Consider the following 27014-nt stretch of genomic DNA (forward strand, 5'->3'; position numbering starts at 1 on the left):
CAATGTGATGAATTATCAGACAATTTGTTTTTAGTCACGTTGGTTGAGGGATAAGTATTGACTATTACAGTTCCCCTGCTCTTAATTCAAAAATTCTAAACTTTTCCTGATAAGTGCAAGACAAAAAGCTTCAACAACAAGTCTCTCTTTTCAGCAATATTCAAATTCTGTACAACCAAGTGACTATTTACATAACTTGTTGGATATATGCTCTCTGCATTATGAGCATTGAGATCAAAATGTGTTTATAACTAATAAGTTTATAACTTTGTTAAAAGCGATACATAAAGCAGTCAGTCCCAGAATGTTCAGCAGCAGATTCTGAGTTTGCATTTTTGAAAACCCAGCGAAAAAGAACCATCTTTCTTTGTAAAGTTATCTCCAACAGCCATTAATTATAACTTTTTATTTATTCATTCATGTGATGTGGGCATCATTGACTAGCCCAGCATTTATTGCCCATCCCTAATTGCCCGTGACAAGGTGGTGGTGAGCTGCCTTGAACTGCTGCAATTAATGCGATTTAAGTACCACCCACAGTGCTGTTAGGAAGGGAGTTCTAGGACTTGATCCAGCGATAGTGAAGGAACAGCAATATAATTTGAAGTCAAGATGATGTGTGGCTTGGAGGGGAATTTGCAGGTGATGTTCCCATGTATCTGCTGCCTTTGTTCTTTTACACGGATTTAGAAAGTGCTGTCGAAGGAGCTGCAGTGCATCTTGTAGATAGTACACACTGCTGCCACTGTGCATTGGTGGTGGAAGGACTAAATGTTTAAGGTGTCAATCAAGTGGGCTGCTTTGTCCTGAATGGTGTTAAGCTTCTTGGGTGTTGTTGGAGTTGCACTCATCCAGGCAAGTGGAGAGTATTCCATCACACTTGTGCCTTGTAGATGGTGCACACGCTTTGAGGAGTCAGGAGGCAAGTTACTTAGCACATAATTCCTAGCCTCTGATTTGCTCTTGTAGGTTATACTCTAAAATAAAAACAAAGTATGGCTGAAGAAGAGTTATATTGGACTCAAAATATTAACTCAGATGCTGCCAGATCTGCTGAGCTTTTTCAGTATTCTCTTGTTATTACAATATTTATATGGCTAGTCCAGTTCAGTTTCTGGTCAATAGTAACCCCCAGGATGTTGAATGTGGGGGATTCAGTGATGGCAATACCATTGAATGTCAATAGGAGATGGTTAGATTCTCCCTTGTTGGAGATGGTCGTTGCTTAACACTTGTGAGGCACAAATGCTATTTGCCACTTATCAGCCCAAGCCTGAATATTGTCCAGGTCTTGCTGCATATGAACATGGACTGCTTCAGTATCTCAGGAGCCGCAAGTGGGGCTGAACATTGTGCAATCATTTGTGAACATCTCCACTTCTGACCTTATGATGGAGGGAAGGCCATTGATGAAGCAGCTGAAGATGGTTGGACCTAAGACGCTACCCTGAGGAACTCCTGCAATGATGCCCTGGAACTGAGATGATTAACTTCTAACAAACAAAACTATCTTTGTGCTAGGTATGACTCCAACCAGTGAAAGGTTTTCCCTTTGATCCCCAGTGACTCCAGTTTTCCTTGATGCCACACTCAGTCAAATGCTGCCTTGATGTCAAGGGCAGTCACTCTCACCTCACCTCTGGAATTCAGCTTTTTTGTCCATATTTGGACCAAGGCTGTAATGAGGTCAGGAGCTGAGTGACTCTGCTGGAACCCAAACTGAGCATCAGTAAGTAGTTTATTGCTGAGTAGATGCAGTTCATACCACTGTCAACAAATCCTTCCATCACTTTGCTGATGGTCGAGAGTGGGGCAGTAATTGGCCAGGTTGGATTTGTCCTGCTTTTTGTGGACAGGATATACCTGGGCAATTTTCCACATTGGCATCTACCCAGCAATGATGTAGCTATATTGGAAATTTTCCTTGGAGCCTGACTCCTCCTTTTACAGTATGCCCACTTTTTCTCTATCCCCTCTCCCTTTGGAAGTTTTTCATCTGGTCTAGGTAGCTGAAGATTCTTTGGGGTGAGGGAGGGGAGTAGATCGAGTTTTACGTTGAGCGTTAAATTTTTTTCACAATCTCGTGTCTCTTTCTTGTTTACGGTGTTGGCAGTTCTTTCCTCCTTCTGGTGTAATGCACAACTGATGTTGCACTGAAGGTTATTTTTATACATTGTTGATCCAGGGCCAGCAGATGTGATATATTGCTTATCCGATATTCTCCAATCATGTTTGATGGCCTTAAAAATCAGTAGTGATCCTTCGAGAGTCTCATAAAATGAAGTGTGGCACATTGAACAGATTTTTCGTTACGCTAATTTTGGGAAAATAAATTCAATTTTTAAATAATAATTCATAGTAAGGAACACACACAGCCTCTGAATGAACCTGGTTGTTTCTGCATTTTTTTGTGGTCGTGTTTACATGATAAATTCCAGCACCCCTTGCTGTGTGATCTGCTCATATAATGTATAGCTAAAGTTTGAATTATTTCAGTGTTTCCACTGGTTTCAGCTGTGGAGTGATAGACTATACATGACATGGTCAATTTCTCAACTCCAGCTTACTGCCAGCTGGATGTCAGACCCCTGTGAAACTTGACTCTACAAACCAGACTACTGGGAAATTCACACAAGTCATAGGAATCCTCAACACTTGTGAATCTTCAGCACGTTAGTGAATCTTGCTAGCTGTCACAGAGTGCAATGTTGCATTACTGAACCTACCACAGAGATTTGATGTGGTTATGCATTTCCATTGGTAAGTGTATCACCTGGGTTCAACCTCCATTCCCCCTCCCTTTAGGGCAGTGACTAGCTAGTCAATAGTTGATAGCTTGAGCTCCAACTCAATCCCTTACTGGAATTACCCAACCTCCTCTCCAAAGGACAGAATCCTGGAGAAGCTGCATTGATACATTTTCCACCCACCTCACCTTTTCCCCAAATACACTACAGGAACTTCAACACAAGGACACAATTTCAGACCCACTGGCCTCAATTGTTACACTTGGGATGTGAATACAGTAAAGTTACAGCAGATAGGCTCAAACCATTGTAATTGTCATTATTTGCATGCTACTTACTGACCAAAACTGTTAAAATCATAGTGTTCTGAGCCAGAGAACCAGCTGGGTAAGTGGATAAACAGAAGGGGTCATGGAGTGCATGGCAGGCCTAAGGTTACATTGTGAGACCTGGAGGAGCAATTTTGAGCTTAAGAAAAACTGGACCTCTTCTTGCCTTGGCTCCTGTTTATGTTATGCTTGTCTTGGGAAAGGAATATAATGGAGCTGCTTTTAGCTGTGTTTCCCACACCCTCATGCCACATGCACACCTGGTTTCTATAAGACGGGGCAAGTTAATACCTAGGCCATATACCCCATGCATGTTTCAGTTCACCACCATAGTCCAGCGGCAGGGAGTGGGCTTTGTATTTGTGCTTTACATGCAACCATGGGAGATGGTTCTGCTGAGTAGTATTTTGATTTAACATTGTGCTTGTCACTAGGATCAATGTCCAATGGATTTCATTGCCTGTTACTATAGCTTCATGAGTTTCCACACAATTTACAATTTATAACTGATAATTCAAAGGTAAATCCTGTGTTAAAAATGTTCATGCAAGATGATCCAAATCTCAAATTAAGCAATAATTGAACAAGGTGGCAATCTAGTATGCAAAAAATCTAAGCTGTTAAATCATTCAAATTAAATGTCTTTGAATTAGAAATACACTGATTTCCTTGGTGAGAATATGCAAGAATTAGTCATTGCTTCACTTGTTTATTTGATGAATAGTTTTCTTTGAATCCATGATGCAAGATTGTATTCTTTTTAACAGTGCGTGGTTTCAGAGAACTGTTTTGTCGATAAATATTGATGTTGAATATTCAATTTGCCTTAATTGGTGGGGTTTTTTCTTTATTTCTTGACAATTTATAATACCTTTACTTTGTGATTTTCTTTACGAAGTATTTTTGAGAGTATTTGAATTTATATTCTGTCATGTTTAACACCCAGCCAACTGTCTAATGTGGTGAAAAGGCACTTGTGCACTGGCTGGATGGACCGTTATCATTTTGCTTTGCATTCTACAGTTAATCATTGTTTTTATTGTTTTGATTTTGTTAAGTCCCAAAGGTTGTGTTTGATTATCCAAAGTTTAGGATTTTGGAGGTTTATAGCAGTTTGTGTCCAGGCACAAACAGCTATAAATCTCCAAAATCCTAAACTTTGGATAATGTGTATTTTGGCATAGAGGTTTTATATCCCATTGGATCTAAAATTTTATTTTCTGTTGTGAATTCTTATAGTTTCATTTTACACGTTTCTTGTGGATTTGTCCCAGTTCATGTCATGTTTATGTTTTAGCTTTGTGGTCCATTGTGCATCACAGTTTTCATTCAGATTTTAAGCTGTTAAGTCCTGTCATTGCTATTTATCACCTTTTGTTTCATGCTACTATGCAAAGTATCATGGAAGATCAAAAACCTGGTGTGTAACCATATTATGGAAATTAGTTTGTGTAGATGATGTCCAAGCCATTATCTTCTGTATGGTTTACTGTCATATCGACTGTAGTATTTGCAGTAGTTTTATTTTTACTTATTTAGGTTTAATTACTGGAACGGTTTTGCTGTCACTTTCAGTGAAAAGCACAATATCTAATTCTAGAGTTAGACCCCAACACAACTCGAGGATCTGAGACCTCCTTGATGCAGCCTGTTTAAATCCTGGTTTAATGTCCAACCTAGTGCTAAAAGGGCACAGTGAGTCTGTTCAAGTTCCATTTGTCAGCCTGAAGTAGACCTTTGCACCTCCAGGTAGAGTTGTCTCATCAATCCAGAAGCAGGCTGTGAAACTAGGCAATATGTCAAGTCCTACTGACAGCAAGTCAGTGTGGCCAACTGGCAGCTCTGAGATCCAAAGTCTGTTGCTAAGCTATAAAAAGTATTTGATTGTACTTGCTCTTTGCATAAAATTTTGTGATAATTTTGTAAGGCCATGCTCCCAGTATGATCCCTTGGAGGTAGGGCTAGAGGTAACTATTTCCACTGATGCACTCTCTGTTGGGAGTGTGGCATAGCATAATCAGCCCGTTAAAGTCCTGTTGCTTTTATATGATGGTGCAGTTTAACTTCCAAAAATGTAATAAAAATATTAGGTTGGTACACATTTCCTGTCTCCAGTAGCCAAAATTTTTGTCAGCTTTTTCCATTGTAAATAACCCTGTCCACGTTTTTATTAAACACTGTGCACCTCAGTTCTTTCTTTCTATTCTTTCTTAACCAGCTCTACAGAGGCACTCCAATGTTCCAAAAACTCATTTCTGCTTCCCATATTGCTCTAATCTTTTAAACTGTACAACAACAATAAAACTTGCATGTACGGAGCACCTTTCAACGCACTTCGCAGCAATTTAATTAGACAAAAATGCCAAGCCAAGGTCGAGGATATTAACCAGAGAAGGTTCGATGGCCCCATGGGAACCAGCACAGGGATCATGATGAGCAATTAGCCGATGCCTGTTACTTTCAATGCAGGTATCACACAAACTTCATTCTATCTGCTAATTTTAATGATGGTGGCATGCAGCCCAATGCTAAATGTGCTGTTGAGTGGTGCGCACCTCAGCGGGGGGCCCAAATTGTTGCAAGGCTGGTGCCACTTATTTAGCCTGCACTTCCTAAAGTCACCATTGGAGCAGCTGTGACAGGGACCATGGCCGTAGGCTGGGCCGAAATATCAAACATGCCCATACCTAATCCTTCTCCTCCTCATCCCGTTTCTCCCTCATCCTTCTCTCACCCCACTTCTCCTTCAATTCTTTCTGATTTGCAATTTGCACATGACATAAGCATGTACCTCTTGCTTTTTCACCCTCCTCCTGTGCATGTCTCCTTTCAGATACCCAAGAGCTGCCACTCGGCCAAGCAGTGATGAAACAGCAAGAAATATAAGAGTGGTAAGATAGTGATGAAGAAGAAACACAGTCATTCACTCTCACATTCACAGTCACCAGCTCAGATACAACACTGCAGGTACTTTAGAGGATAGCTCAGAGGTGGGATCTGCATGTGGCGCAACATGGCACGAGTGTCCTGCAGCCAGGTTAGACAGCACAGGTGCCAGCTCACCCGAAGGTGAGGTCACACACAAGTTCTATTACGGTGGACTCAGATGAGCATTTCGATGGGGAAGTCTATAGAAAGAAGGCTGGTGCGTATGCACAATGAAATGCTTAGTGCATTGGAAACACTGCTGGAAAACCTGCAATTAATGTCAGGGAGAATGGAGGAGTCCAGCATCAACTTGAGACTGGGCTATGCTTCAGTGTGGAAGTGGTGACCAACTCCAGAAGAACATTTGCGGACCCATCCATGATGTAGCATTTGATGGCTGATATCATGGATCCATTGCAATATGAGCAGAAGCCATCCTATATTTGGCTGTTGTATTGGAAGTACAGGTTGCCATTACATAAGCTCAACCTGCTGCTATACAAGCTTAGCCTGCTGACATCATGGCCATAAATACCAGTATTCAAAGGGCTTGCTGGATCTCTAAGCAGTTCAGCAACCTGACCTCCAAATTGCTAGGATTGCTGAGGTCGGTTCTAGAAAATGACATTGGCTCCACAGTGCACAGACCTACTGTCCTCTTTCGTGAGCCATGTGGTCAGAAGATAGCCCTTGATACTCAGTAGCTATTCACTGGTTTGTCATGGTGGTTCAAATGCAGATGACACAGCAGCCTGGTACAAAGTATTAACCTGCATGATGTGCTCAGTATGGTCGCACACCAGCCGGCGTGGAATCCCTTTCAGTTGTGTTACATCTCAGAATTGACATACAGGGCCTGCAAAGTGACATGTGTGCAGGCAATAGCATCCTGCATCATGAGGGGGCCTGTAATTCAAGTGAACCTGTTGGCTCAATCTGCCAACTTGTTGGCAAGAGAGAATGAAATGTGTTCAGCTGTTTGCATGCAAAGCCTCTGAGCTTCCTTATGCAATAGTGATGGTCACCTGCGAAATGTTCAGCCTGAAAGGACCCAGACACACACAAGTTCCTAGCCATGGTCACTTTCACAGCCACTGGCAATGCTGTCCTCCCCTTGCTCAAAGGCTGAAATTGTGGCTGCAAAAGGTGACTTCATTGAGAACATTCTTAGTCATGCATGCACATCTAACACACTGTTCTTCCATTGAGGTTCAGGTAGGAGAATTTGCTCACCCTTCTCCTCCTCCTTCTTCCAGCAGCTTATCCTACTCTGCATGACCTCTGCTAATTCTCCTTCACATGCTGCAGGGCAAGGTGAATGCAAACTTCTGCAACTATGTGTTGGTGCAAGTGAACCCTTGAAATCACACTAAGGCCTTCAGTACCAGCCACAGCACCCCCTTTGGACTACAGCAACTTTGAATAACAGTACAACTTCCAAACATAAACCTCAGCATTAGCCAGTGGAAATCGACCAACAACTAACCAGAAAACAGTTGATGGTGGGTAGGTCCTTCCTGTTGCTGAATGCTTGTGCTGCTGTGCAGTAAGAGAGATGTGAGCTGGAACTTTGAGAAATAGCACCACTGGAGCACGCTGATTGATGTCATGATCTGTCTACTCCTCATTTAATGTGGACGGGGAGCGTGTGCCAGAAGTAAAGTCCTATCCAAGATGGCATCTGGCACTGGCTCCGCCACAAGTGTGCACTCGCAGTGTGAACACCATTTTAGGAGAATGGCACCAGTACCATTTTTTTTTAAAAGTACTACGCAGTGAACCAGCAGTGGTAGCTAAACACTTAGTCAAAGAAGTGAGTTTTAAAGAGGGTCTTAAAGGATGAGGGGGTTGGGGGGAGAAGATGAGAGGTTTATGGAGGAAATTCCATGGTGCAAGCCCTAGATGTTTAAAAGCATTGCAGCGAGGAACGCTGAATCCTTGGAGGATTATAAAGATCAAGGAGAGCAAGTATATTTATACAACACCTGTTGTAATGTCCAGATTTCCCAAAGTGTTTTATAATCAATAAAATACTTTGAAGTATGGTCACTGATGTAATATAGGAAATATAGCAGCCAAATTGTACACAGCACGGTCCCACAGACAGCAAAGTAATAACTTATCAAATGATCCGTTCTAGGTCTTGGTTGGCCATGACAATAGGAGAAAATCCCATGCTTTTCTTTAGTGCCACAGGATATTTTACATTCACCTGAGAGGACAGACAAGGCATTAGTTTAATACAAAAACAGAATTACCTGGAAAAACTCAGCAGGTCTGGCAGCATCGGCGGAGAAGAAAAGAGTTGACGTTTCGAGTCCTCATGACCCTTCGACAGAACTTGCATTAGTTTAATGTCTAATCTGAAAGACAGTACTTCAGACGGCATAACATTCCTTCAGAACTGCACTGAAGTGTCAGCTTAGATAATGTGCTCAAGCGTCTGGACTGGGACTTGAACCCAGAACTTGCTAACTCATTGGTGAGGGTGCTATCCCATGCCACAGCCAATACCTGCAGAGATAGGTAGGCCTGAGGTCATGAAGGAATTTGGACGCAAGGATGAGAACTTTAAATTTTAGGCATTTGGGGGCTAGGAGCCAAAGTAGGCAAGAAAAGATGATGGGTGAGTGGGACTTGGAATGGAAAAGAAAGTTGGAGATGGGTGGAAGTTTGCATGGACGAGAGTGATCCAAGGGTGTGTTTTTTGAAGAGGGGTGATGATGGCAGATATGAAAAGAAGGGGATTATACTGGAGGAATGGGAACCATTCATAATTTCAGCTAGCATTGGAGTCAGGAAGGGAAGTTAGGATTGGCGATCAAGCTGAAGGAGTAAGCAATGGAGATAAAATAGAAATTTTAAAAAATGCAATCAGCCTTAGTGTCATTTGAGCTCCTTGCACATGTGAGGAGAGAACAAGCAATAGAGGGGCGCTGGAAATTAAGAAGAGAAACTGGGTGTTATCTTTGCATTCTAGGATGATCCTGGAACAGAACAAGTAGTATTAGCAGGAGAATTACAAGTTCAAATTTGCACATTTAACATAAGTTAATGTTTGTTTGCATTGTGAAATTGAAAATTTCAGCACAATGGTTACTAATATTAGGCACCTTTAATCATTTTCATTGTTCCAAGGCACATTGCCCTGTGCTGATATGTACTCAATGTGATCTCTCTCCCAAGTTACCTTGAACACAAAGGTTATTTAATTTGATTAATAAATGAAGATTCCACTATGCCAATATTACCTCAGTACTGTGGAGTTATGCCAGGATAGAGCCTTCCAAATGCTATTATAAGTTCTTCAATGTTTTAATTTATTTGAGCATCCTTGAAAGAAGCATTGGACTTAGTTTTTCTAAGTTTTCTGTCATCCATAATCATGCTTGTAATGGACATGTGCCAAGGACTTTGAGACCGCTTTTATCAAGAGCTGCGATTACCAGTTGGCTTGGATACACTTCATGAAACAACTGTTAATATTGGTAAAATGTTTGGTGTGACCTTCATCATCTCCACAGCCTCTTGCACTGGGGCTGCTAGTGTTATACCATCATTGTTGAGGATTTTTTTTTATATATTCATTCTTGACATGAGTGTTGCTAGCAAGGCCTGCATTTATTGCTCATCCCTAATTGCCCTTGAGAAGGCGCAGATGAGCCATCTTCTTGAACCACTGTGGGCAATGTGGTGTAGGTACAGCCACGCCGCTGTTAAAAAGGGCATTCCAGCATTTTGACACAGCGACAGCAAAGGAATAGCGATTATAGTTCCATGTCAACATGGTGACTTGAAAGGGAACTTGCAGGTGGAAGTGTTCCCATGCGCCTGCTGTCCTTTTCCTTCTAGATTAAAGAGGTCTGAGGTTTAAAAGGTGCTGTTGAAGGAGCCTTGGTGAGTTGCTACAGTGTATTTTGTGTCTGTCATTGTTAAAGTTGGGCCTGTTTTGTGCCAGCCATTGTTAAAATTAGGCTAGTTTTGTGTTGTAAGACCTAAACCTATCAAGGGTTTTGATTGAAATTCATCCAGCTGACAGAGAGAAAGTAGCCTTCATTTGCTATCAGTACTTCATTTCTGTAAAAGTGAGGAGAAGGAACATTAATTAAAAACTGATGCACAAGAATGATCAGTGCTGTTCTTCATGCTCGCTACATTACACCAGCTTACCATCTTGGACAAGTGATAAATCATTCCATTCCCATGTAATAGTGCAGCAGTATCACTTCTGGCTAAACAGAGCTTGAAATATTATTAAAAATAAACAAGGCCCACGATTGCAGAGGGAGCCTGCCGAAAAAGCATGGGAAGATCACAGAGAAAAAATTGGCAGCCTGGAGCCAACTTGAAGTGAAAAGGATGGTTACTGCACCTATATTCTTAAAAGGGCAACAACGTTTAAATTAGTACCTGCAAGAAAAATCAAATGGCCGTAGATAGAAAATTAAAACTACCAGACCAGTTTAGGCTAAGCTGAGGGCCAAACCAGACCCAAAATTGGGAGGCTTGGAGAAGAAAATTCTCAGATTACAGAATTACATCAGGATTCAGTAAGAAATCAAAAGAAGTACAAATTAATACATTTTTTTACTTGTTGGATGTATTTGTGGATAAAGTAATCCTAAACCTACCACATTTGATGTGATATTTGACAAATATTTTAAACTCTAAGCCATGGAGGGCACAGACCTTAAAAAGAGGTCTTGAACAACCCCAAAGTACTGAAGGGACAAGGAGACTGCCAGGTGAGGGCAACAGGAGACCCCAGGGCGAGGGAGACAATACTCTCAAGATGGTGGCAGACCATGACAGCACAATTAAATGCACAAGCTGAAGAGCTTAGTACAGAAGAAAGAAAAGGCTGAGAAGCAGCCAAAAATAGAGCTTTTTGAAAATGCTGACACATTACCCAAACTGCAACAGCAAGTGGCAGTGCTGAGCGATCAGCTGGCTGTGAATGAAGAAAAGCTATCGGAGATAACCCAAAAGAAACAAAACCTGCAAAAAAGAAAATGAAGCTATTCCACAGGAAAATGTTCTTATTAAAGCTGAGCTGTAGGAACTTAACCAGAAGTACAGCCAAGCACAACAGTAGGCAGAACTGCCAGAAAGACTCTTTGAAAGTCAAAACCTAGTACTGGAGAAACATGAACTAAAAATGATGTTGATTTATACTTCAGCAAAAGCAGCATTGGGGCTATCAATAGCAACAAAGCAGTGCACTGAGCACAACGTGAGTTGGCAAGAGGTCAACAAGAAAATAAACAGTTAAAAGAATAGCTGATTGACCTTCAAGATCAAATGCAAAAGGAGTATGTAACTCTTCAGTGTGAAGCAATGAAGACTGACTTGAACAGCTGAATGGAAAAACAGCAGAAGAAACTCAGAGTTTGTTGAATTACAAGAAAAATCAAGATGAAGCAATTAAACACTGCAAAGAAAAGGCAAACCTTATGAAGGATCTTCACACACTGCAAGGATCTCTTAGGTCAAAGTTTGTTCTTTGGAAAAACTATGAAGAAAAGCAAAATAAATTTAATGTCACTCTGACCAACTGAAGAACCAGTTGGCAGAGAAGACTCAGCAATGTTCTATATTTCAGCAGGAAGCCAGGAGGTACAAGGAAGAAGCTGAGGAACCAGCTGAATGAAAAAGAATAGGCATTGAAAGGAAAAGCCATAGAACTTTTCAAGCTACGAGTGGATACTGAAGCCATGTGTAGTATGATTACAAAACTAAACAAGTTCTGACCTGGCCAACAGTAAAACTAAAATAAAGGACAAAGCTCTGTTACAGACGAAGACAGAAATAAGATCGGAAAATGTAAATCCAATGCTGAAGCTCAAGGAACAAGGAGAAAAAGCACTGGATGCCTCAAACTTACTAAGAACTATTGAGTTGTTGAAAAATGAAATGGCTAAAACTGTGAACCAAGTGGCAATGAAGGTTCCGTTTTTTGAAATGTCATGGTGGAACCCACGGAAAAAGAAAACGCAAGTCCACTCTAGGAATGAAGTGCACGTTCCCTTTGGAAGAATTGGCAAATCCATAAGTGCCCAAACAAAGCAGACAGATTGCTGATAAAGAGATATGCAACTGGAAGGAGCGAATAAAGCGAATCCAATAAAAGTAATCAAGTACTGGAAACAAAGAGTACAACAATTTCAATGCCAAACCAACAAAGTCAACCCAGAGTAACTGAGACTACCATTCCTCCAAATGTGACAGAATGAGATCTGGAAGAATTGTCAAACCCCCAGACCATCTGAATTTATAAAGTCAGAGACTTGAAGGGGGGAGGTGGGGTAGCAAGTAAAGTAAAGATTGTATTGTAAATATCTGGGTAAGGAGTCAGGGTGGGGAGAGGTATAGGATAAGGGTGTTTGGCGGAGTAAGGATTAATGTGGGACTGGAGAACAGTACCGCCCACATAGTGATGTGGAGAATCACATGATAGACTGTCTATGGAGTAGAGTCTGGAAGGAGCTGGCATGGAGATAGCAGTACCTTGGAAATGTATATAGTTAAGGATTACCAATAAACTGTTTATGTTTAACCGTACCAGCTTCTAGACTTCTCTGTAAATCACCAAATAACCTTTACAACAGCCTTCACTGTAGAATACTCAAAAACTGTTTAGAAATAATGGGGAACCAAGGGTCTAACAAGAATGAGGAACTTAGAATCAGTGTAAGCAAAGAAATAGTACTGGAGAAATTATTAGGACCAAATGGCAACAAATCCCCCGGACCTGACCACCTGCATCCTAGAGCTTTAAAAGAGGAAGCTGCAGAGATAGTGGATGTATTATTTTTGATCTTCCAGAATTTCTTAGATTCTGGAACATGATTTAAGGGAGTAAATGTAATCCAACTATTTAAGAAAGAAATTGTGGATCTATAGGCCATTTAGCGTATCATCAGTAGTAGACAAAATGGTAGTATATATTATTAGGGCCGTTAGAACGGAGCATTTAGAAAATTATATGATTAAGCAGAGTCAACACAGATCTATGAAAAGGTGAGAGTTCTCAGCAAATCTGTTAAGTGTAACTAGTAAGATGAATAAAGGGGAACCAGTATTTGTAGTGCATTTGGATTTTCAAAAATCCTATCTTTTATCATTTGATAAGATGTCAACCAAGATTAGGACTCATGGGATTCAAGTAATGTATTAGAATGGACTGTGGATTGGCTAATGGGCAGAAAAGAGAGTAGGAATAAACATAACATTTTCAGGTTGGCGGGCTGTAACCCATGGGGTATCATATGGATCAGTTCTTGAACCTTAGCTAGCTACAATCTATGTGAATGATTTTAATGAAGGGACTGAGTGTAAAGTATCCAAGTTTGCTGATCATATAAAGTTAAGTCGGAAAATAAGCAATAAGGAAAATGCAAAGAGGGATATAAACAGGTTGGGTGACTGGGTAAGAACATGGCAGATGGAATATAACTTGACATAAGGGGAAGTTATCCACTTTGATAGGAAAAATTTAAAAAAATACATATATTTTGAATGATGAGGGAATGTCTCCATTCAGAGGGACCTGGCTGCCCTCCAGTATAAATTGGAGTGTTAACATACAGGTACAGCAAGCAATTAGAAAGGCAAATGGTATGTTAACTTTTGTTACAAAGAGATTGGAGTGTAAGAGTAAAGAAGTCTTAGTACAAAGAATTGGTGAGACCATACCAGGAGTACCATGTGCGGTTTTGGTCTCCTTACCTAAGGAGAGACATACTTGCCCTAGAGGGGGTACAACAAAGGCTCACGAGACTGGTTATTGGGTTGAGTGGCTTGATCTATGAGACGAGGTGTATACTACCTGGAGTTTTGAAGAACGAAAGATGATCTAATTGAAATATGTATAGTTCTTTAAGAGCTTAAAAGGGTAGATGCTGAGAAAATGCTTCCCCTGCCTGGGGAATCTAGAATACACTGGATCACCGTGTTAATGACAGTAAAACATTTAGGACTGAGATAAGGAGAAATTCCTTCACTCAGAGAATTGTGAATTTTTGGATTTCTCTACCCCAGAGAGCTGTAGGTGCACAGTTGTTGAGTGTATTCTCGACAGAGGTTGATAAGAGTTTGGGTACTAAAAGAATTAAGGGATATGGGGATAGTGCAGGAAGTTGGAGTTGAGTTGGTAAATCAGCTATGGAGTTGTTGAAGGGTGAAGCGGGCTCAAAGGGGCAAATGGCATGGTCCAGCTCCAACTGCTTATGTTCTTGTAACTGACTTTTCATTGTTATTAGCGCACTTCACTTAGGAAGTGGGCACTATTACAAATATCAGACCCATCCATCAAAATATGCAATGACTCCCCAGCCAGCCAAGTGCTATGGACCAGGTGCCTCTGGGGATATTTTTGCAAGTAAATTTCAATTGTCTTTAATTTATGGGGCAAAAAAAATATTCTTGGGCAGGTGGAAAAACAATAAGATTTAGCAAAGTGTCTCCCTGATCCAATGGTTAATGCAAATTAGAAACTTTCTATTGTTTATATAACTGTACTAATTGCTAACCTTGTTTCTTTCTGCCCCTCCACAGCTTAGAGTTGTTGTATCTAGGTGGGAATGGAATCCTATCGATCCCTCCGGAACTCGCTAACTTGCCGTACCTCAGCTATCTGGGATTGTGTGACAACCGAATCCAGGGTCTCCCACCACAGCTTGCACAGTAAGTTAACAAAGGCCCCATTTAAAAATAGAAACATTGCTGCTTTAGTAGGCAGGATGTGTATAATGTGTGTGTTCCATTTAATTCATTCATGTGTGCTCTGCCTGAAGGCAGATCCTTGGCTCATTGTCTACTGGTGCTTCATCGTGAGCCATTTTCTGGCAGTTTTTGTCAGTGGTGGTTTGCCATTGCCTTCCCGGATGAGGAGGCAGGTTTCAATTCTACCTCAGCTGGACTGGGAATCAAACTCATGCTGTTGGCATTATTCTGAACTACATGCTTACCATCTAGGGCGGGACTTTCCACACCTGCCCTCAACCGCGATCTTCCGGTCCCGCTGCAAATCAATGGACTACTGGCTGAGGTGCCGCCTCGCCTTCAATGGGTCCTGCCTGCAATAGGGCTGGAAAATCCCAGCCCTAGACAACTAGCTCAATTATCATTTCATAACAATAAAAAAATGTTTTTCCTTCAGTTTGCTCCACGCAGGAAATTTTTTTACCACTCACCTCTACAAACCACTAGCTGCAGTGCTATTTCTGTATGTTTCAGGCTGAACTCACTACGGTCACTCAGTCTTCACAATAACCTCCTTACATACCTTCCTCGAGAGATCCTGAACCTGGTCCATCTGCAGGAACTCAGTCTACGAGGCAACCCACTTGTTGTGCGATTTGTAAAAGACCTAATCTACAACCCACCATCGTTACTTGAGCTGGCTGGCCGGATTGTGAAATCCCGCAACTTATGCTATACACTGAAAGACATGCCTGGGAACTTGGTCAGCTACTTAGATTCAGCCAGCAAATGCCCAAATCCTAAGTGCGCAGGTAAGAAAGCGGTGCTTTAGGTTTTTGTTCAATTTTTTAACGGACGGGAGCAAGCGCGAATCCGATCGGCACCCCCGATTGGATGCGCGCCGCCATTTTATGTGGGCGGGCCTTAATTGTGCGCTCCCTATGCGGGCGGCCGGGGGGGACTTCCCAGAGTCGTGGCCTGTGCTCTTTTGCGCATGATGTGAAAGAGCGCACAAAACAGGTGCCTCAGGAAGATTAGTTTAAGTTATGAAAAATTGAATTAAAGAGAAAAAAAAATTTTAAGGACATGTCCCCTCATGTGAAACTGTCACGTGATCTGGGATATTAACATAAATTTATTCAAATTTTTTAATTTAATTAATGAATCCTTCATGAAACCTCACTCCACCCGTGGATGAGGTTCCATGAAAAATGTGAAGGCCGCCTGGGCTCTTCGCCTGCCGGCCAACCTTAAGGTTGGACAGGCAGCATTCTTAACAACTTAAATTACTTTCTTAATGGCCTTAATAGGCCTTTGACAGTTCAGCGGGCGCACAGCTGGGTCGGCTGTGCGCCCACTGAACTAACAACCTAAATGCCGCGTGATGACATCAGGACACTCACCCGACCTCACCACACGTCATTTTACACGTCGGCGAGTGGGCCCCGCCCCCGCTTACCGACCAGAAAATTCTTCCCCTGGAAATTTCTTCCCACCTCACCAAAATAAATCATTGAGGCTAGGTCAATTGAAACTTTGAAAACTGAGATCGATACATTTTTGTGAGGCAAGGGTGCTAAGGATTATAGAACCAAGGCAGGTAGATGGAGCTAAGACACAAATCAGCCATGATCTAGGGTGTGACTCTTCAGAATCTGAAGAAGAGTCATACGGACTTGAAACGTTAACACTGTTTCTCTCTCCACAGATGCTGTCAGACCTGCTGAGTTTTTCCAGCATTTTCTGGTTTTGTTTCAGATTTCCAGCATGCTCTTATATCAGCCATGATAAAATTTGATGGCCGAACAGGTTTGAGGAACTGAACGACCTACCCTGTTCTGTAACCCTGCTGAATGCAATAGTTTCAGCTGGCCTTTGGCATGAGAGGAGGAGTCATGTGTTGGATTGGATTTCTATTAAAATCTTTCAGTGCTTATTTATCTGTTTTCTTGTTGGGATAAGAATGGCCAGCATACAAATGGAATCATTATTCACTCTCTGTCCAGAGTATTCCAGCACAGACAGCATTATTTAGATGTAGTATACATTTCCTTTACTATCACTTTGACAACATGTGCAGACCTCAAAGTTCAACCCATCATATTTGTGCCAGCTGAAAAGAGCTATCCAGCCTCGGATCGTAAGCCCTGTAGGTTCCAGCACTTCAAATGCATATCAAGTGAATGATACCTCCACCCCCACAAGGAGAGATTATACAAACTAGGGCTGTAGTCCCTGGAATTTTGAAGGGGCAATTTGATCAAAGTTTTTAAGATATTAAGGGAACAGGGGGTAGAGAGAAATGACTTCTGCTGGTTTGGTGAATCTGAGACAAGGAGATATAGTCAAAAAAATTAGAGCCAGACTGTTCAGGAGCGAAACACTTCTACACACACTGGGTGGTAGATGATTGGAGCTCTCTTCCACACATCAACTGATGCTAGAAAAATTGTTAATTTTAAATCTAAGATTAATAAATTTTGCTAACCAAAGATAGTAAGGGGCAAAGGCAGATATATGGAGTTATGGGAAGATCAACTACTGAATAGCGGAACAAGCTTGTGGGGCTTAATGACCTATTCCTGTTTTATGTTTCCTATGATCCCTTCATTTTTCTGTAGTCTTTCAAGTACCATGCCACATTTGGAGGTTAGTTTTAACTAAGTATGGCTGCCTGAGGAAGCCACCTGAGAGGCAAAAGATCACATTCTGTGTCTGTCTTTGGGAACTGAAACTGAAACAGACAGTTAATATCAAGAACATTTTGCAAATGACAAGATGAACAGCATAACTAATTGTAAAACGAATAAGTGCATTGCCACCAATGTTGCCACAGCACAGATACAATATATTCTATAGAACATGATGCAGAGCTTAAGAAACATCTGCTGGTTTCTGTGACCTAACCAGGTATTAATCAGAGCCCTGGACTGCATGCTGACATACCTGGCTTCCTGATAAGTTCAAGCAAGTGTCACCGTAAACCTTAGGCTTATCATCAGCTTTTTAATAGACAATATGATGGATGGGCAAAATAATTACACAAGACTTACACAAATGTAGTTTCTGACAAAAGATTTGTGTGCTTGAAAGGTGACTACCAATCTAGACAATCAGTGATGTGGACCAGAGTTCTCCCTCGCTGGAACCATTTCCTCTTTTCCTCAAATCTACCCCATTAGTCATAAATCTTATACATGAGAAGGAGAAAGCCTTCCAACTGCATATAGTTAAGGTGACAAGTGGAAAACTGTTTATTCCTTGAGTGGTTAGAATCTGGAGTGTGGTGGAGGCAGAAGAGAAGACATTTGCAGGGCTATAAGGAAAAGGCAGGCAAGTGGGACTAGCTGAGGTGCTCCTGCAGAGAGCCAGCATGAACATGATGGACCAAATGGCCGCCTCCTGTGCTGTAACTATTCTATGATTCCATGAGGGTTTCTGAAACATGCAGGAAAACTTTGGACCCATCATAAAAGGTACAAGCATTACCTCTATTGGTACTTTGTTTACAATGACTGAGAGGTTTGCCCTTTCTCAGTACAATCCAAGAAAACTGCATCAAGATGAAGTTGGCATTCACAAGAACCTTTAGGTCCTGATATGAATCATCAGTTTAGAAAAATGCCCCTCATGTCTCCCAGTCAATACCTTTGAAATTCCCTCTTTAGCCTCCCAAATCCATATTAATTCACTTGGGGCCACAGACTACCAAATCCTTCTGGTTAGTTGACTGCGGGATGAAGGGAGAGTGTTCAGTCTCAATGTGTACCAAGTGTCTAAGGAACGTCACTCACACCCCAGAAAACAGGTGTTACACATGCAGCCAAATAACTTTGTCAAACTTTCAAATAAGAGCTCCGAGAATTGTTATTTCATTATAAGATAATGCATCATTTAAACCACAGGTACTTTAGTTGCTTTCAGGGAGCTCTAGCTTTAGATTCTTGCTCAGATTGTAAGTCACTTTAAGCTCACTTGTTTTGTTTATATCTACTACACCTCAGTGATGACGGCAAGACTAATGTAATGAGTCTCAAGTCAGTCAGTTTCAGGATAGTATTTACAGTGGTCATATAGAAGTTTACAACTTACATCCTACTGGCTAAAGAAGAATGTGACATCTCAGTGGGGGAGTGACAGAAATAAACATTGTTTGACTTCAATTATACTGTGCTTTTTATTCCTGCTTCCTAGGAGTTTACTTTGATTCTTGTGTTCGTCATATCAAGTTTGTCGACTTCTGTGGCAAGTACCGCCTCCCACTCATGCACTACCTGTGCTCTCCACAATGCTTCTCGCCGTGTAGCTCAAATTCACAGAGCGACTGTGACTCTGAAGATGAATTCAACATTCCACAGCACCGGATGCAAAAAGTGCTCCTTGGTTAAATGTTTATGGAAGTTAAGAAATCTACAGTAAAGACTGGATCGCTGTAGTCCTGGAACACTTGAACTTATCTAATCCAACATACCAGGGTCTTGTTGACTACAATCCTTACATCTATTACAATAATGTTCAGACCTTCACATCAGTTTTGTGTATAATGGATTGTACAGTGTTCATAATCTAGGAGTATTATCACGGACCCTTAAATATTTGTACTAAAGCACTATATTTTTATGCCAGTAACTGTGAAATGTTCTGGTGTTTATTAATATTGGATGTGCAAAGAGCTATTTTGAATAACCATACTTTTAGAATATTATATGAAGCACTGCTTTAATGTGTAATAATTACCAAAATTTTACTTTTCCATTTGAAAGATTAATATTTGCATTTGGTGAGACAAGTTTTTATTTAAGGGGATCCTGGCTGTAAAGTTAAAATACACCAAGCAGGTAGGTAATTTTTGACTATTGACAGGCTGGATTAAATAGTGGGAGTCTTGATCTCTTTTTCAATTGTTACGCCATGTTGATTGTGAGAATTCTAGCTGAGAACCGCTTGCTGTGGACTTCAGTAGCAGGTTATAAGTGAGGAGAGGGCTTGTTTGGAATGATGGGCTCCCCCTTTCAATCCCACTTCTTCAGTTAGGTTGCTGTTCAGAGTTGTGACACTGAACAAAGCTAATGAAAATAAAGGGATAGAAACCAAGTTAGAAATGGAAGGAGAGGGAATGTGATAAGGTAAATGATCACCTGCAGCAAAGACAGTAGAGTAAAGGATATAGTTACACAGCTACAAACTTTAGGAGGTATTGGGCAGTCGTCATTTTTCAGATTTAAATTTCTATTCACAAGATTTATTATTCATTCATACTTAAGGTTTGAAAAGATTTAGTTTTTTTTGTAGTTTAGGTAAGTTATGGATAGCAGGAATGTTTTACAGATTCATAGAATTACATTGATATCTTAAGCAAGTCTGTCAGTCACCTGAAACATATATCTATTGAGATGAGAGGCAAACTCCCCATCACTTGAATAGCATTGGAAGAGTATTCCTTGCTGTGAATTAGAGAAGTACTTTGTGGAACTTCTGGTAAATTACAAAAGTTTTTTTGGTGTGTTCTGAGCTTTTTAATTTTTAAAAAAAAATTTACCTTTCATTTCATCCAGTGTTGTTATAATGAGTGGGGTGGGCTGGGGGGTGTTGCTGCTGCCTTCCAGTCTCTAGCTGGCTGGTGTTTCATTTTGTTATGCTAGCATTTAACTGCTTATAAGAATGAATGGGATTGTGTGATGTAATTCCTCCAAACTACATCAACAGGATACAAGTGAAATTAAAAGCCAGGTCATTCGAATGGAAAGTGAATTTATTGAACAACAATGGATACTTATGCAAACTGAATAGTTAGATGGAAATTTTAGACAAGCTGTAGACAATTTTGTTAGGGATTCAGAGCTTCTTGGTGTTGTCAGAAACTCATTTATTCTGTTTGGTTCAAAATGCACACCAATAAAAGAAGTAACAAACTATACATGTATATTAATTACATGGGTGATTCTAATTTTTGAACAGAGTGTTGGGACAGGATTTTCCCTGCCAGCTTCTGAACCCTGCTGTCAGGTTCATATGGGGTCAGAAGTCCACAGTGTGGAAAACAGTCACTCAATGTGATCTTTCCCGGAGAGGCCAATTAATGGCCAGAGGGTGGACTCATGATCCAATTAAAGATAGTGGGTGGGCTCTGGAAGTGGAGGGCCAATCGGAGACCTTCCAACTTGAAAACTGCAGCAGAATGGAATGGAAGGTAAGTGCTTCAAAGTAGATGAGCCTTCTGTCCAATTTTTTCAAAAATAAGTGTAAACATTGGCTTTTGGCAGCCATGTCACGACTTTTGGGGGGTTGGGCATCCTCTCTGCAGTTGCTGCAGCATCCAGGCAGGCAGAGAGGGCCTATTGGCTTCCCTGGAGTGCTGGCCCCTTGGTCTGCAATCTGGAGGCTACCTCTGGGCAGCTAAACTGGTGCCCGCCATCTGAGGGAGCCTGGAGGCTGATTAAAATCCCAGTTTGCCTCCTTTAAGTGGTCTTAAACAGACCTGATCTGCTATCTGCTGTGTGGCCAGTTAACCCTGCTTCCCAACCCACCTCATCTCTGTCCAAGTGGCTCGGGAGCAAGATGAAGCACGAGAACAGGCACAACAGTCACAGCTGCTATTTTTAGCGCCCACCTGCTTCTGCCTCCTACCCCAGAGAGGGCTCGAAATCTGGCCCCTCATGCTGGTGGAATCTTCCAGTCCCGCCGATGTAAATGGAGATCTCATTGGCTTTCTGGCTGGAAAATTCCGGCCTTAGACTCAGACAGAAACACTGGGCAGTATTTAATCCAGGTGAGTCAGGTCTTACCTGCCGGTTCGAGAGCCAGCAAAAGCCTTGCATCTCTTCCTTAGCGGAAGGCTCCCCATATGAAGTGCCGATCAGGATCAATGACTTCGGAGGCAGAAATCCCAACCCCCCATGAGCTGCAGGCCAATCAAGAGGCTGGCAGTTTCCACTCTGGGCAGCGCCAGAAGGAGCAGTGGGAGCTGCTGTCAATGCGCACACCAGAGGCCCAGGATCAATGAGGGGCTACAGGTTGGTGGGGTGGGATGGGAGGTGCCAGAGAAGGGAGTTGGCAGCAAGGACTTGGGGTGGCTCTCAGTGGACCTCTTTCTGATGCCACCTCCCTCTGAGTGCCTTTGAATGAGGGTGCCCCCCCACCATCCTGGAGCTTGCAAGCAAATACGACAGGGTTTGCTTTCCAGGTTTCCCACATGGGAGTGACTCAACCAACGGCGGTGAGGATTAGGCCTTTAAGTGGACATTAAGGGTCCACTTTAAGGGTCTCAGTTGACAGCGGGGCAGGAAAGCCATTCACGAGCCTTCCCACCCTGAGGTTAATTGGGGCAGATGTGGGAAGGTGGTAGGGTCCCCACTTGGCACCCTGTCACCCAATTAAATGCTCCCTCACCTCCAAACCCGCCTCAGGTGGAGGGCAATGAATTTTGTCCACTAAAGTTAGTTTTCAGCTACTTATAGTCAAGCAGCAGGAAATAGTCCTGTTGCATTATTAAGCAGGAATCAATTTGTCTATCAATTCTTTCAGGTGTTTGGGGCCATGGTGAATGGCTTTTGTGGTGTTCATTGCAGGGCTGAATAAAAATTATGGATTATACTTGATATGTTCTGCATACATTTTTAAAACTATAAAGGAGCAATTCCATTATCTCCTGCTCCAGCAGGGGCCGCTCTCTTATGAATTTCAGATTGGAGGATAAGGTTTCAACACTCTGAGAGATGTAATGTGCCCCCCACCCGCCACCCCACCTCCCCCCCCACCCTGAGAGTGCAGGATTGTGAGATTAACACATAAACATTGTTATCCTGGTGTTCAGATTATTGATGAACCAATTATTTGTGATGGTAAGTTAAGTTATTTTCTTCCCTCGAGCACAGCCCAAGGCCTAATAAAGTCAGTGGCATGTAGGAGGTTGCTCCATTGCCCTTTTTCTGCACTGGGACATTACAGTCATCTTGTTAAACACCAAAGTTGAATCTTTCTACCCCTAGTCATGTGGTGGTTAAAAAAATTTAATTGCCATGCTGCAGCACAGCATGCTCAGTTTTCATTCGCTTTAGTAGAAAATGGGGCCTCTTTGCACACGTCAGCTATCACAATGTTTTTGGACAAAGTTGATCAAAACATGAAAAAGAAAATCCTTTTAATAACCAATAGCTTATAATCTCTTCAGGCTTTCTTCCTTGATCCTGGCTTTAACTTAATTATATTTTGTTTCTAGTCTACTGTACACAGTAGAATCACAGGACATCTGTATAATAATGTTAATCGTTAAAACAATTTTAACATTCATTGAACATGCAGTGCCTATTAAAAGTTCTTAGTTTCAGTATAAGTCCCAGTGTTTTAAAAAGAAATAGTTTTTTTTTGACAGTTTTTTAAATATAGTTCTATGATTTGGTACACCCAGTGGGAAATGTTGCTTGCTCAGAGGGAATTTTGAGGTAATTTCTGGTTGCACACCATGATTTTCTATCCTTAATAACCATTTGCGTTCACACATGATCACTGGCCATTCTGCCTGCAGCATTATACCCAAATCAGCAGCTTCAGCAGCGGACAAAAATGGGTTTTGTATATCTGTATGTGCATCAGACATCATAAAAAGTATTATGCTTATTCTGTTAACTATTTATTCCATTCCTAGTGAATGCGTGGAGCCAAAGAACCTGGTTTTTTGCTGATACAAGTTTGGGACAAGATTAGACAATATTTTGGCTAGAAATAAAGTCAAAAACTTACTTTTGAAGAACCTTGGCTATATCAATGTTACTCTGATCATGTTTTCACGTAGTAACCCATTTTCTAAAATTCGAAAGATGCTTGAGACTCTGAATGAAGTCAAACTACATATGAAAGTGACTCATAGCTGAGAGAAAATCCAATTACTTTTAAATATATATTGTGTTTGAAAATGAAATGAAATGTTGGCGTTTATTGCAAGGGGAATGGAATATAAAAGTAGGAATAAAAGCAAAAAACTGCGGATGCTGGAAATCCAAAACAAAAACAAAAATACCTGGAAAAACTCAGCAGGTCTGACAGCATCTGTGGAGAGGAACACAGTTAAAGCCCTCTATCCAGCTCTACTTGTCCCACCACACTGGCCCCCCCACCCCCACTTAAACCAGCTTATATTTCAACCCTTTTCTATTTTTCCTTAGTTCTGTTGAAGAGTCATGCGGACTCGAAACGTTAACTGTGTTCCTCTCCACAGATACTGCCAGACCTGCTGAGCTTTTCCAGGTATTTTTGTTTTTGTTATAAAAGTAGGAATGTTTTACTGTAGCTGTACAAGGGCACTGGCAAGTAACATTCGCATCACACAAATGTCAGGCAATGACCATCTCCAACAAGAGAGAATCCAACCATCGCCCCTCGATGTTCAATGGTATTACCATCACTGAATTCCCCATTATCAACATTCTCAAGGTTACCATTGACCAGAAACTGAACTGGACTAGCCATATAAATACTATGACTACAATAGCAGGTCAGGGGCTAGGAATCCTGTGACGAGTAACTCATCTCCTGACTCCCAAAGCCTATCCACCATCTACAAGTTGCACTGCAGGAATTCACCAAGGCTCCTTCGACAGCACCTTCCAAACCCACGACCACTACCATCTAGAAGGACAAGGGCAGCTGATAGATGGGAACACCGCCACCCGGAAGTTCCGCTCCAAGTCACTCATCATCCTGATTTGGAAATATATCGCCATTCCTTCACTGTCGTTGGGCCAAAATCCTGGAACTTCCTTCCTAACAGCACTTGGGTGTACCTACACCACATGTACTGCAGCAGTTCAAGAAGGCAGCTCACCAGCACCTTCTCAAGGGCAACTAGGGATGGGTAATAAATGCTGGCCCAGCCAGCGAAGCCCACATCCCATGAATGAATTTAAAAAAAGACATCTGGACTACTATGTACAGCTTTGGTGCCCTTATTTGAAAAATGATATAATTGCGCTAGAAGCAGTACAGAGGAAGTTTACTCGACTCATTTCTGGGATGAGGGGCTTATCCTTTAATGAAAGGTTGAACAGGTTGGGCCTATACCGATTGGAGTTTAGAAGAATGAAGGGTGATCTTATTGAAACATAAGATCCCGAGGGCACTTGACCTGGAGGATGTTTCATTATCTGAGGAATCACAAATGAAACAGAATACTGCAATCATATGTAAACACCCTTATTCTGACCTTATGATGGAGGAATGGTTATTGAAGAAACACCTGAAGATAGTCAGCACAAGAATGTTACCCACCTACAATTATATCCTGGGGCTAAGATGATTAGCTTCTGAAAACCGTAGCTGTCTCCATTTGCACAAGGTATCACACAAGGCACTGGGGAGTTTTCCAACTGATCCCAATGGACTTCAATTTTACTAGTGCTCCTTTGTGCCACACTTAGTCAAATGGGGAGATGGGAGTTGTAGTGGTAATGTCACTGGACTAGGAATGCCCTGGGGACATGGATACTACAGAGAAATGGTTACAGCATGATCAAGACTGGAAACTGAATATTCAAAAACATTAATCATTTAGGTAGGATAGGCAAAAAGGAAAAGGAGGCAAGGTAGCGCTGCTAATAAGGGATAAGATCAGTACATTAGTGAGAGAAACAGCAAAGGTCAGCGAACATTGATGGGAGTTGATAATAAGCCACCAAACTGTAGTGGTGATGGTGTATAAATCAGAAAGTTAGAGCTGTATCATGGGTAATACAGTAATAATGGGCAGCTTCAATTTACATATAGCCTGGGTAACCCTAATTAGCACTAATTCTATGGAGGATGAATTCCTGCAGTATGTACGAGATGGGTTTCTGGTTTATAAGGTTGCCAAAAAATTGGTAAGTTCAAGGATTGCAAGCGATTTAGAATCCAGCAAAGGAGGTTCAAGAAACTGATAAAGAAAGGGAAAAGAAAATATGAATGCAACCTAACTAGAAAGATAAAGGTGGACTGTAAAAGCTTCCTTAGGTATGTGAAAAGGAAAAGATTAGCAAAGACAAATGTGGATCCATTACAGGAGAATTTATAATAGAGAATAGGGAAATGGGAGCAAAACTAAACAATTACTTCGTGTCTGTCTTCATGGTGAAAGGTACAGAAAATCTCCCAGAGATACAAAGGGACCGAGGGGCTTGTGAAAATGAGGAACTGAAAGAAATTAGTACTAATAAAGAGGTAGTAATCAAAATTAATTGAAAAGAAGGCTGATAAATCCCCTGGACCAGATGAGCTACATCCCAGAGTGTAGAAGGAGGTGGCTATAAATACTGAATGCATTAGTGGTTATCTTTCAAAATTCTGGAAAGCTCCCTGCAGACTGGAAAGTTAAGTAGGGAGGGAGGGAGAAAACAGAGAATTACAGAGCTGTTAGTTTCACGCCAGTTTCTTTTTATTTGTTCATGGGATGTGGGCATCAGTGGCTAGGCCAGCATTTATTGCCCAGCCCTAGTTGCCCTTGAGAAGGTGGTGAGCTGCTCTTGAACCACTGAAATCGATGTGTTGTAGGAACACCCACAATGCTGTAAGGAAGGGGAACAGCGATAGACTTCCAAGTCAGGGTGGTGTATGACTTGGAGGGGAACTTGCAGTTGGTGGTATTCCCATGGATCTGCTGGCCTTGTCCTTCTAGGTGGTAGTGGTCATGGGTTTGGAAGGTGCTGTCGAAGGAGCCTTGGTGAGTAGTAGGGAAGGTGTTAGAATCTATTAAAAAGGATGTGACAACTGGACACTTGGAAAATAATATGATTTGGCAGAGTCAACATTTATTTATGAAAGGGAAATCTTGTTTGAGAAACCTGTTGGAGTTTTTTGAGGACATTACCTGTAGCATAGATAAAGGAAAGCCAATGGATGCGGTGTATTTGGATTTTCTAAAGGCTTTGATAAGGTGCCACACAGGAGGTAAACAAAATCAGAGCACATGGGATCGGAGGTAATGTACTGGTATGGATTGAGAATTAGTTAATGGACAGAAAACAGAGTAGGAATAAACTCCTGCTGATTACTAAGTACCGCCCTCCCTCAGCTGATGAATCATGTTGAACCTCCATGTTGAACATCACTCAGAGGAAGCACTGAGGGTAGCATAGGTGCAGAATGTACTCTGGGTGGGGGACTTCAATGTCCATCAACAAGAGTGGCGCGGTAGCACCACTACTGACTAAGCTGGTCGAGACCTGAAGGACATAGCTGCTAGACTGGGTCTGCAGCAGGTGTCAAGGGAACCAACAAGAGGGAAAAACATACTTGACCTCATCCTCACCAACCTGCCTGCTGCAGATGCATCTGTCAT

General features: G+C 41.7%; 1 protein-coding gene across 1 annotated transcript in view; it reads left to right on the forward strand.

Moving 5' to 3' along the window:
* Positions 1 to 20622, forward strand: part of lrrc58b (leucine rich repeat containing 58b) — a 61227-nt gene extending 40605 nt beyond the window's left edge. Inside the window, exons 2-4 of the mRNA XM_041211653.1 lie at positions 14561 to 14689; positions 15242 to 15519; positions 18902 to 20622. Coding sequence (XP_041067587.1) covers positions 14561 to 14689; positions 15242 to 15519; positions 18902 to 19095 — 601 coding nt within the window. The 3' untranslated portion in view covers positions 19096 to 20622. The remainder of the gene's footprint in view (positions 1 to 14560; positions 14690 to 15241; positions 15520 to 18901) is intronic.
* The last annotated feature ends 6392 nt before the right edge of the window (positions 20623 to 27014 follow it).

This window comes from Carcharodon carcharias, chromosome 18 (assembly GCF_017639515.1).
Source record: "Carcharodon carcharias isolate sCarCar2 chromosome 18, sCarCar2.pri, whole genome shotgun sequence".
Lineage (NCBI taxonomy): Eukaryota > Metazoa > Chordata > Chondrichthyes > Lamniformes > Lamnidae > Carcharodon > Carcharodon carcharias.